Here is a 12,187-nt window from a genome sequence, read left to right on the forward strand (position 1 = left end):
TATTTGGGAAACATGATCAGATCAAATGCTTCTGAATGCATTGCATAGAAATTCACTCTGATCCTTCTGAAAATACAAACTGGATTTGGCCATTATAAGCTCTTCTATGTGTCATAATATGTTTTCTGTTTAATTTCACTGTATATATGTACATCTCAACAAATAAGAAATAAAAATAAGTCATCAGAGTTTCATAAGAAGTAATGCATTGCATAGAAAATCACTCTGATCCTTCAGAAAGTCATTGTATAATTTATACACTGTGTACACGCACATGTAAGTCCAAGACCTAATGGGCGTCAGTAAACAAACCCTTTATGCAGTAAAAACTGTGTCCTTGTGCACACAAAACCTTTAAGACGTCATGCAGTATAATTGAGACTCAGAAGCAGAAAGAGACTAATGCTCATAGGACGAAGCTGAAATGATACTTCCTCTGCTGTCTGACCCCAGCCCAGAGGTGGCGTATTCATCAGGATAAGAATAAACCAGTAGCCTGATGTTTCTCATTTCCTGTGAAACTCTAACTCATTGGTTCTGATGAAATGCCACGTCCGTCTGTTTTCTTCCCAAACAGCGTGATCTCATTTTTTTTTATTTTTTTTTTGCAGCTCGAGGCTAATGGTGGCATAACGTCTCCTGCAGTTTCTTGAATTGAGATAATTCCGAACCCCTGCGGCTTCATGAGAAAATTAATAACACAGATAATTAATTTCTCACAATGGTTACATTTGTTCTGTGGAATCATATCCTGGCGCTTTGCAGTAGGAATCTTTAATTGCTGACCAAAAATACATCACAAAATATGATTTCTCAGAGGAGAGCTAACAAGCCACAATTAGCAAATAAAAGATCCTAGCATGAGGTACTTGCAAAGTTGTTTTATTGCATGCAACAAATTCAATACAAGATGCCTGCATATGTAAATTCAACATGCATCTATTGCATATTTAAAAAAATTACAGTCAATCAATAAAAAACAAAATCAATGAACATTAGAAATGTTGTCTTGGTAAATAACAGATTTATTACTGAAACTAAAATGAAAGTATATTAACATTAAACAGAAACATAAATGACACTGATAAAAAAAAACAAAAAAAACATGAGAGACTAAAATGATAAAAGCACGTAATAAATTTACAAAAAATTAAACTAAAACTAAACTAAAATTAACTCTTTTTACTTTTTAAATTTAAATGTAAAGTTTTAGTCATTTTGTTTTTGTGTTTTTGTTTGTGTTTAATTTATGTGTTCTTGCCATTTTTATTAGATTTTTTTGATGAATTTTATTTAGGTTTTAGTTATTTTTGTACATCAAGTTAAATTAAAGAAATGTTGCTTTGGTAACTAGCTCAAATTTTATTTTATTATATTTTATTTTAGTTAATGTTTATTTTACTTCAAGTGACATAAATGTTGCATATGTTGCAAAATTCAGACACCTCAACATGAACATTTCTCTGATCTGAGCTGTTATCCACATTCATTTTACAGCTCTATACTTTATTCCATGCATGTTAGGAGAAACATTTGAGCTGAAGTTGATAAAGAAACATGCATGAGAGCTCCACTAAGCCTCCTGAACTATAGCAGAGCAGCTTTTCCTCTGGGAACTGCTATAATTACACTGCATTAACCCATATCGCATATATACGCCCTTGAGTTAGCGGTACTGGCATCGTCCATGAAAAAAACCCATGCGGTCGACGTAATCAACTCAATACTGCCAATTTCCAAAAGGCCTTCAGGCTACTTCTGTGAAAGTTTGGTAAACCACACAATTTCTACAATCGATACAGTGAATGAGGCCGGACCTGCACAAGACGCCGTCTGAATGTCTTCACAGGCCTGCCAATCAATGCAGGTGAGAAGGGCACATCAACAGAGGCTGTGGGTAAATGCCACGTATGCCACATGGAGCAAAGGTCAGTCCATACTGATGGCCTGTCTGAGCCCATTGCACAATGCCATGCTATTTCAAACAAAAACTAGCATATGTGCGGCCATTCTATAAATATTCAAAACAATATGAATTATCCTCTTTTGCTAATCGAACTGTGGCACCATAAAGCCGGTCGATATCTCTCAGCAGGGGAGAGAAATACTGATTTAAAATCTATAGTGCAGACAATGAGCTCTAAAAAATACAAAACAAGAAAGGCAAACTAAATGGACGCCACATCAGGACATTTAAAAAAAATAATAAAATTCACAAATGAATGATTAATTTAAAGAGTTTTGCTTTCCAAGTTATACAATACGTGCATTTTCACATTGAGTATGTAGCAGAGCTTTGGAGGGAACAGAATTATGGACTTTCGCAGCATTCGTTTCTGTGGGTGGACAGCATTAAGCTGTTAAAGCTAACGCCTATAGGTCATATGAATCAAGCTGAACCGTCACTAAAACTATATGTGCATGCCATCAATGGAAATACATTAAACATTCAACAGAATTGAGCAGCTTTAGGAGGTGCAAACCGCCAGTGAGCAATTAGCAGTGTTTTCAAAGTCAAGCAAGCTCTTTCTTTTGCATTTCCAAATAAAAGAACATGACATTCACGACCCGTTTTACTTCAGTAATGTTACATTAAAGAGTCGACTAGAATGGAGCTAGAGTTGGCTAAAGCTAGTGATGCACTGAAATTAAAATGTTTGGAAGAAAAACCCAAACCTACTGCTAAAAAGCAAAACTCCTTGTTTGGACCAACTATCAATAACATGCAATTCAGTGATTACACTGACTTCCTTCAGCTGATGTGATAGATAGATAGATAAATAAATAAATAAATAATAATACAGACTCACTTTTTAAACTGACAGCAGTCCTTGTGCTGTGACAGCTTGTGTTAAAAAGGAAAATTATTATGAATTAAAAGTATAAATTATTCAAACATAACTAGGAAGCAAATGTAAACGGTCTTCCACTGCATTTGATATCTAGTCATGTCTGTTAACCGTTAAAATTTTTTTGTTACTTGAAACACTTTTAAAAACAACTGTTATTTAAAAACAACAACAAACACTATTGTATTTCATATAGTTGTCAAAGCAACATTTCTCATTTTTGCTTATTTAAAGTTGAAGTAATATATATATATATATATATCATGTGATCCTGCCATGTGGTCCTTTTGTTCATGTGTCTTGTTCTCATTGGTTCCTTTGTTGTATGTGTCACAAGGTGTGTTCAACTTGAAGCAGCGCTGCACAGACCGATCAGTGTATGACATCAAAGTACCACGAGAGCCATGCGAAATTGTAAGGAGCAGTCTGCTCTCGCGGTACTTTGATGTCATACAACGATCGGTCTGCGCAGCGCCGCTTCAAGTCGAACACACCTACATTAGGCTTGTTCGACTTCATGCAGCGCCGCAAAGATAGGCTGCCGCCTGACAAAAGCAATGCATTCTCGTTAGAACATTAGTCTGACTTTGATCGGCGCTGCAGCCGCCTTACGATTACATGTGCAATCAAAGTACTGCGAGAGCAAAATGAGACCAGCCGCCTAAGTCAGGCACTGCAATTGCTCAAAATCGGCTGTGAAAGCCTTGATGACGACACACTTTATTCTCATTGGTTAGATTCTGCGATGACAAGCACGACGTGCGTTGCGTGTTTATTCTAACAATTCAATTCCAATAATGCTAGCAAATCTGTGTTTTTATAACAGTAAAAGCTTTTTTAGTGTTATCTTGAGTCATTTTTATTAAAAACACTGATAAAAGCATATATACCCACACTTTATTGGTATTTAGTAGTCTATGCTTATGCTGAACTTTATTCTTGAACAGATGGCGCTGTATTAAACAGTATGTAAAAAGTGTTTCTGTTGCTCATGAAAACATTTCTGTGTATTTGACAAATATTTCATTTAATTCACTTTATCTGTGATAGAGTATGCAAACACTGCGAGAGCGTCACTACCGGGAGCAGAAAGCAGCTTGACGTCTCCGCTTTTAATTCCGCCCCGACTGCAAGCGGCTACTCTCGCCAGCCGGTGGCAGGCTAGTGTAGTGCATCTCGAACAAGCCTATTCTCTTTGGTTGGATTGTATCATGTGACCCCTTTGTTTGATACAAATAGCCCTTGTGTTACTTTGTGCTTTGTCTAGCTTTGTTCCATGTACCAATGTTGGTGAGTTTGCCATGGTTTGCCAAGTTCCTGTTTATTTTGAGTCTGTTCATGTTTGGGATTAAACTGCACATGTTTTCTAATGCAACTAGCCTCAGTAGATAATATTACATATAATATTACATATATTATATATTTAGGCCTATATATATATATATATATATATATATATATTATTCATTCAGGAACGAAGAATGAAAACGTTATTATGAATGGATCAAATAACCTAATTTGACAAATGGCAAAATCGGTAGGCTATTATAGCGATAAGTTTTACAGTAAGCTACATATACCTGAAGCAGCTGCTGTAACTTTTTATTGATGATTGGCCAGTTTACATGTCGGTCAGAAGTACAAGCCTCAGTGGGCAGTTCTTGTCAGAAGTGAATGACAACGTAAGTAGACTGCTGGATGTGCAGAGAGTAAGTCCACGGTTCTAATATACATTATTTTAAATGAGTGTGAAAACTCACTGATGCGTACAGGGCATAGTAATAAAAACATTTGGGCCTTCACCCTCCTTAGCCCACCCCTTGCGCCGCCTCTGTGTATACAGTATATATATATACACACATTTGAATAAATACTGAAATTACACTGGAAATGGATTTGATTCCCAGAGAAAGTAGGAACTGATAAAATTTCAGATAAAAAAAAACAAAACAAAGTGTCTGCCAAATGCATAAATGTTAATGTAAATGTTTTTAAAATCATAAACAAACAAACACTGGAATGTACACCGAGGAATCATACACAATATAATAAGGAACTTGTATTAAGAAAGTAAAATAATCAATTTTATTTTCTTGCTGACTTAAAACTATGAACATATAGATATGAAATGTCTTATATTGGGAATCATTTTCTTACAGAAGCTCAAAAATCCATCCGGCAGCAATCCAAATGGAGAAATCTATATTTGAAAACCGAGCCGGAAACAGAAAGCGCATCTTACCGATGAAGAGGTTCCACTCCGGGTCCAGGTCCGCTTGGTTGGCCAGGCAGCCCCGCATGACATTTTGGCAGTAGTTGGCACAGGGTTTGAGGCTTGGCAGTCCTCCACAGTACGGACAGTACAGCATTTTGGTCAATGCTTTACTGCAGCCTGGAGATATATTGACCTGCAGGAGAAATACAAATGGAAAGAAGTTAGTCCTGAATGTACAGCGTTGCATTTGAGAGTTGTTTTGCAAGCTGTTGGAAGAAATATATTCTAGCAGGACACTCCACTATGCACTCATAATCTATGAAAGGACCTCTGTTGGGTATTGAAAGGGTCTGAGTGCTGTTGGAAGAAATATATTCTAGCAGGACACTCCACTATGCACTTATAATCTATGAAAGGACCTCTGTTGGGTATTGAAAGGGTCTGAGTGGTTTGTGCAACACTTAAAGTGGTTTTCAGAGTGAAGAACTGCATTGACAACAGGTCAAATGTGTCTTTTTAATCCACACTGGGGTGAGATATTCGTAAAAGCATTGCATCTGCTCAATGCATGTCTATTTTCAGTGTCAATATGGGTGCAAGGGTGCAACATTCGCAGACACTTGTTGACAGACTTCGAGCAACAACATTCTCACATCAGCTAGCCTTCAGAGCAGACATATATCTACTTCCAGCCGTCTCTGATAATTGCATGTCATTCCCTATCTTTATACTTGACTCAGAGCTTGTACGCCAACCATCTTCTGTCCATCACGCGCAGGTGGCTCTCCAAAGGTCAAGGCCACACTGAAAGGAGGCAGACGGTCAACTGGAAACAAGCGACTACCGTTGAGTTTCTCACAGAGATCCAAAATTACATTATGTGTTGATTGCTCTGATCAAACCTGACAGTGTTGTGCCTTATAACACTACCTATAACTGTAGCATGTAACATATATGTTACGTGTTGTAAACTGAAACTAAAACAAATAACATTAAAGTATTTTAGGTAAATGAAATGAAGATGAAAAAATAAAATTAAATAAAAAACTCAAATAAAATAAAATATGAATCTTACATTCTAAAAATCTAAAAATCTGAAATGTTGCCTTGGCAACTAACTGAAATTGAAGTACTAAAATTACTATCAGTGACATCAAAATAAATTAAAGGTAAATAATAATAATAATAATAATAATAATAACATTAAAATTAACATTAAAATGAAAAGCTAATTCAAAATAATAATAAAAATCATTAAGACTGTCTTAATTGTGAGTTTACAATTATCAATTATAAGTTTGTTTCTCTTAATTGAGACTTTAGATCTTACAATTGTGATTTTATTTCTTTTTTAAACGTAATCCCATTATGTCCTTGCACTCTGATACAAAAAAAAGACACAAACATATATATATATACTTATTTCCAATTAATTAAAATTAAAAACTGAAAAAAAAAAATTTGTATTAAAATTAAAAGCAAATTTAAAGTAATAAATACTATAATAGTACAAAATACTGCTAAAACAGCACTGAAAAACCCTGCTGTTAGAATTAGTAATTGTATTCTATTTTACACAAGGATAAAAAAAGCAAAACAACCATTTATTTATTTCTTAGATCAGTGAATCTTTTAAGTAATATAAAACAACGGTAGGTATTATACAATATATACTAGGCAGTACATTAGTTATATAGCTATATAGTCAGTGTTTCTTTTCTTACTTTAAGCTAGTCTCTACTTTCCCTTCTTCTGAGGTAGAGTATGGGAATGAGTTTTCAATGAACTTTTCTAACGTTTCAAACACATGTATCCTGTCAAGCTTCACTTATTTACCCTTCAAAATCTTTGCTTTACACGACTCCACCGTCGACTCGTAATTGCAAGAACAAGCAGAGGATCAGTTGCACGTCACACCTCCGGATTCGGGGATAAACTCTTAGCATCTTCATCATTCTGCTCGTCTGTGATGATCCAGACAGCACCCAACACCCTTCCTCTCCCGCTCTAAAGCTACACGTGTTTCTGGAAGACTGTGAAGGGAGAGGATCAAACGGAGCTGCTCTGACGTTTTACACTCCCACATCAAATGCCGAGCGCAGGAGAGCTTTGAACGCAGTGTGTCTGCAATTTCATCACAGTAAGACTCACTCGCACAATGTGCCGACAGTTTTTTTTCATACACTTCCTAATCAGCCATTAACTTCACACAGTATTCTTACTTTAAGCTAGTCTCTACTTTCCCTTCTTCTGAGGTAGGGTATGGGAATGAGTTTTCAATTAACTTTTCTAACGTTTCAAACACATGTATCCTGTCAAGCTTCACTTATTTACCCTTCAAAATCTTTGCTTTACACGACTCCACCGTCGGCTCGTAATAGAAAGAACAAGCAGAGGATCAGTTGCACGTCACACCTCCGGATTCGGGGATAAACTCTTAGCATCTTCATCATTCTGCTCGTCTGTGATGATCCAGACAGCACCCAACACCCTTCCTCTCCCGCTCTAAAGCTACACGTGTTTCTGGAAGACTGTGAAGGGAGAGGATCAAACGGAGCTGCTCTGACGTTTTACACTCCCACATCAAATGCCGAGCGCAGGAGAGCTTTGAACGCAGTGTGTCTGCAATTTCATCACAGTAAGACTCACTCGCACAATGTGCCGACAGTTTTTTTTCATACACTTCCTAATCAGCCATTAACTTCACACAGTACACTGAGAGCCTGTCTAGTTGCACATGAGACTTTGAACAAGGGACTCTACTAGGATATGTCATTGAGACTAAGGAAAAATCACAGCATTGTTTTCATGCTTTTATATGGTATCTGAAAGGTTAGGATATATCCAAGATATGTCACTGTACTGTGTACCAGGATTGTGCCACGATATGTCATTGTACTCTGAGACCGAGGAAAAGTCACCGGATTATTTTCATGCTTTAATACATTGTCTGAAAGGTTGTCAAGACAAAGTCTGTTAAATGGAACCACACTGCTGACTTCTCTGCCACTGTAAAACTGCAAACATGCATATAAAAATAAGATTTTTTATTGTATTATTATTATTTATTATTATTTTATTTATATTATTATTATTATTTATTTATTTTTAAGAGTGCAGAAGAGTGAAACTTGTTCTTTATTTTCCCATTTAAAATACATTTATTTATTGACAGTGACATATTTTTCTGCCGTAAAAATGCATTAAATTTATCTAAAGTGACATCTTCGCTTGCTTTTCATTAAAAATAAATAAATAAATCCTGAGAAATAAAATGTATCTTGGTTTCCACAAAAATATTAACTATTGTGACACTGAAGACTGTAATTATGAAGCTGAAAATTCTGCTTTGATCACAGGAATAAATTACATTTGAAAATATATTCAAAATAAAATAAAAAAAGTTCCTTTAAATTTAAATAATATTTCACAATTTTACTGTTGTTGCTGTATTTTTAATCAATAAATGCCGCCTTTGTGGGCAGAAGAGACTTCTTTCAAAGACATTTTTCAAACAGTCTTAATACAGCCCTGTTTTTAAAAACATCACTAGCTGCATATCTTTGAAATGGAGCTGTCCAAGTGCACTGATGTATAAAAGTAATGCAATTCCTCAAGCCAATAAATAGTATAGATTGAAGGCACTTGAGGTCAACAAAATGATTTATTCTAGAGCTATGCTCATGTACCCATAGCATGGAGATATTAAAGCGTAACCTGTGAGCAATAAAATGTTCCTGCGGGTTTGCCCACTACATATTTTCAGTACCAATATATCTTAACTTTGACAAATCTGCCATGCAGAAGAAATGCCTGGCAGTGATGGAGTAGAAATATGAGGTTCAACATGTGAGATGATATGCAGGAGCACATTAGGTCATTTCCATGTTTCAAAGCATGCAAAACAATGCATTTTTCATGAAAGAAGAAAGCAGCATTCCTCGCAATGCTCTGATAGCCCTGTCGCAAATCAATCTGAAAAGCCCAGGAATCAACCAAAGCCGTGGAGAATGCAACATGCAGTAAGCTTGATCAGCAGCCGAGATTTCCTGAGGACAGTGAGACCTGTAAGTCATTTATGAGCTCCGGCTTCACAGGCATTTCCACAATAGCAGTGAATTCCAATAAAATCCCTCTTTTTCACACCAGCAATCGTCAAATCCTTTGAGCCGTCAACATGGGAGGCACCAATATGACATGAACGTTAATTTTAACCAGTTCATTTTCGTTATAGAAACTTTTATTTTGAATTATTATCAATGCAGCACAATTTCACCAGATGAATCTCAAAATAGATTCAGAATAGATCAGTAGTCTTCATAAAATACAAATCCCTGATTCTAAATTGACTAATATAATGGCTGATAATATCTTTAAAAACATACCACTCTTTAAAAACATATATTGGTCAACTATTCTTAACATTGTATATCATTTGCGAATACAACATGACTTAAAATCATTTGCATATAAAAAACACTGAATAGAAATGCAAACTCTACTTGTGTTCTGGTACATGTAAAATAGGGCAATGTAGTATAAATACTTCCTTAAATAGATTTGACATTTGATGTGACTTTTGACAATTTGATTCAGTTCAAATATTCAAAAGATTTGATTCAAGTTTACATTTGACAACTTAGACCAAAGATTCTATTAAAATATTTAAATAAAAGACTGAATTAAAAGATTCAAATTAAAGATTTAATTCGATTCAACAGCTCTGATGAAACATTTCATGGACTGTAATGCATGAGGGTCTGGTAAGATCCGAGTCGGCTTGAAATCTTCTAAGACTCTGACAAGAGCACTAAATGGTTGCTAAACCACACTGGTCAATATACATAAAAAGATGACAAAATGTGTAACCTTTTCTATCACAATTCATCCATCTATATTCTTGCAATGCACCATTTCCACTGAATTCAATGTATTTGCATCATTCTCTGGCGTAAAATAACATGTAGTGCATAACACTTAAAGATGAATATGCTTAAAAATGTGTAAAAAATTAAAAGTTTTCAAAGAATTCAAAGTTCAAATGAAAGATTCAGTTATATTCTCAGCTCTATCACACTAATGTGCATTATCCAACAACTCTGATGGAGAGTGTAATGCCTAAGATCCGGTTTGATTGTTTGAAAAGCGCTGGGTCGTCTTGAAATCAAGCAGGAATACAACAAATTAGATTTCGGAAACCACAAGTGGACCTGCTTGTCTTTATACATTATCATTTGAGCCCCTGATTGCTAAAGCCTTGCTAATTCACAATGGTCAACATATGTAGAAAAAGTCACATACTTTTGGCCACACTTCATCCATTTACGTCCATTCCAATTTAATTCAATGTTTTTTGCATCATGATGAATATGCTTCAATGTGGGATTTTCCCTAAAAGGGTTTAGAATCATAAGTGCACAATGATATCATCATATCAGCATGTAACTGATGAGAAGAAAAGCACAAGCAAAGTGCCTCTTCAATCTTTCTGCAAGGAAATGCCTTCAGCATAAATCCGAAATGGGGAGTCCTGCTTATAAAAATCTGATAATATACTGTGCTGTATGTACAGGGAGAAGATAAAATGGCTTTGAGCAACTGCACAGAAATCCTGTTGGGTACATCCATTTTAAGCCTGGTACATTTGATTTCTCATTCAGGGCTGAACCACATAGCCAGGGTAAACCAACCCATGGGAAATCTTGTTGAACAAATCCTGAGACTCGTCAGCCGCATCTGGGAATGAAAATATATGACCAATGGTTTTAGGAACGGTGCAGAAATAACCTTGAAGGGTGTTAAGAGATGCGATACAACACGACAAGCTTAGAGTCGCTCTAATGTGACACTTTTGGCATGACCAAAAGAATATTCCAGTCAGCAGATGGATCTAATGCGCAGTTATTATGACAGTAGGCGCAATCCAACCTGGCATGAGCCTCCAGAATCAACCCCAACAAACACACACACATACTCAAGGAGTGGAACTTTGAGGGGAGCAGCTTGTGAGTGTAGGCTTGGATATGATATAATCAGATCACTGAAGATGTGGCACCTCCTTCTGCTCCTCTCTTTCATTTCAAATGTCAAAGAAGGGCTGAGTAGGTGCAAGAAGTGACATGAGAAGTTAATAAGGGCCTGAAGCTAACAGGAAGACACTGGGCTCCTCACGAGTCATGACTGAAACAACAGAACATACAGTATGTTTTTTCGAAGCTGTGCACTCCTACAAATGAAGGTTATTTATTGGCATCGATGGTTCCTTAAAGAATCTTTCAAATCTGTGGAACCTTTCCACTGCTTTATAGTGGGGAAAAAAAAAAGATCTTTAAATTGTTCAAACGTTCTTCACACTAAGAAAAATGGTCCTTTTGTTCACTGAAAGGTTCTTTGGGGAACTCAAAATGATTCTTCTATGGCTTCACTGTGAAAAAAAAAACCTTTTGGAATTTGTATGTTTAAGAGTGTAATACAATTTGGTGTATGTTTTTTTTTTTTACTTCAACAATTTTACATTTAATTCAATATGTTATTTGGGGTTTATTATTATTATTATTATTAGTATTTATTTTTTTAATAAAGATTCAAAGAGTGATCAGAAGTTTAGTAATGGTCATGTTGAAATCATGCGACCATGATGTAGTTTCATTTAGTCTAACTTTAGTATTTACTTTTGTGGTGATTATCTTGATAAACAAAATGTGTTTAAAACAAGCCATAAACTTCTGTTGGTCACCTTGCAAGCATTAGCAAGCAAAGTAATTTGCCCGCAATCACACAAACTAGATTTGCACACTGTCCTACTAATCCAAATAAAGCTCAATCTCTCTAAAGATCTTAAACAGCACTCACGCCAGCATCACATGCCCTTTCTTTCGGACATTAGGCATGTCTGGCCAGCATCATTAGCCTCATTGGCACTGCCAGTGAACTAACACGGCAAAAGTCAACACGCCATCTGCCACCTAGAAAGGCACCTAAAAAAGTGGGTAAAAAGGAAATGTGAATCTAGTACTTGATATAAATTCACATTTTTCATATTCCATAAGAGTAATCCTTTACACATGCACATGGGAAAGTTAATATGATAAAGTTAACGTGATTAATCACTATTATTTATATA

General features: G+C 35.8%; 1 protein-coding gene across 1 annotated transcript in view; it reads right to left on the minus strand.

The window, feature by feature from the left end:
- LOC107658648 (glypican-6-like) overlaps nt 1–12,187 on the minus strand; it is a 103,923-nt gene that overhangs the window by 77,822 nt on the left and 13,914 nt on the right. Inside the window, exon 3 of the mRNA XM_016447291.1 lies at nt 5,092–5,291. Coding sequence (XP_016302777.1) covers nt 5,092–5,291 — 200 coding nt within the window. The remainder of the gene's footprint in view (nt 1–5,091; nt 5,292–12,187) is intronic.

This window comes from Sinocyclocheilus anshuiensis, unplaced genomic scaffold (assembly GCF_001515605.1).
Source record: "Sinocyclocheilus anshuiensis isolate Anshui unplaced genomic scaffold, SAMN03320099.WGS_v1.1 scaffold467, whole genome shotgun sequence".
In the NCBI taxonomy this organism is placed as follows: Eukaryota; Metazoa; Chordata; class Actinopteri; order Cypriniformes; family Cyprinidae; genus Sinocyclocheilus; species Sinocyclocheilus anshuiensis.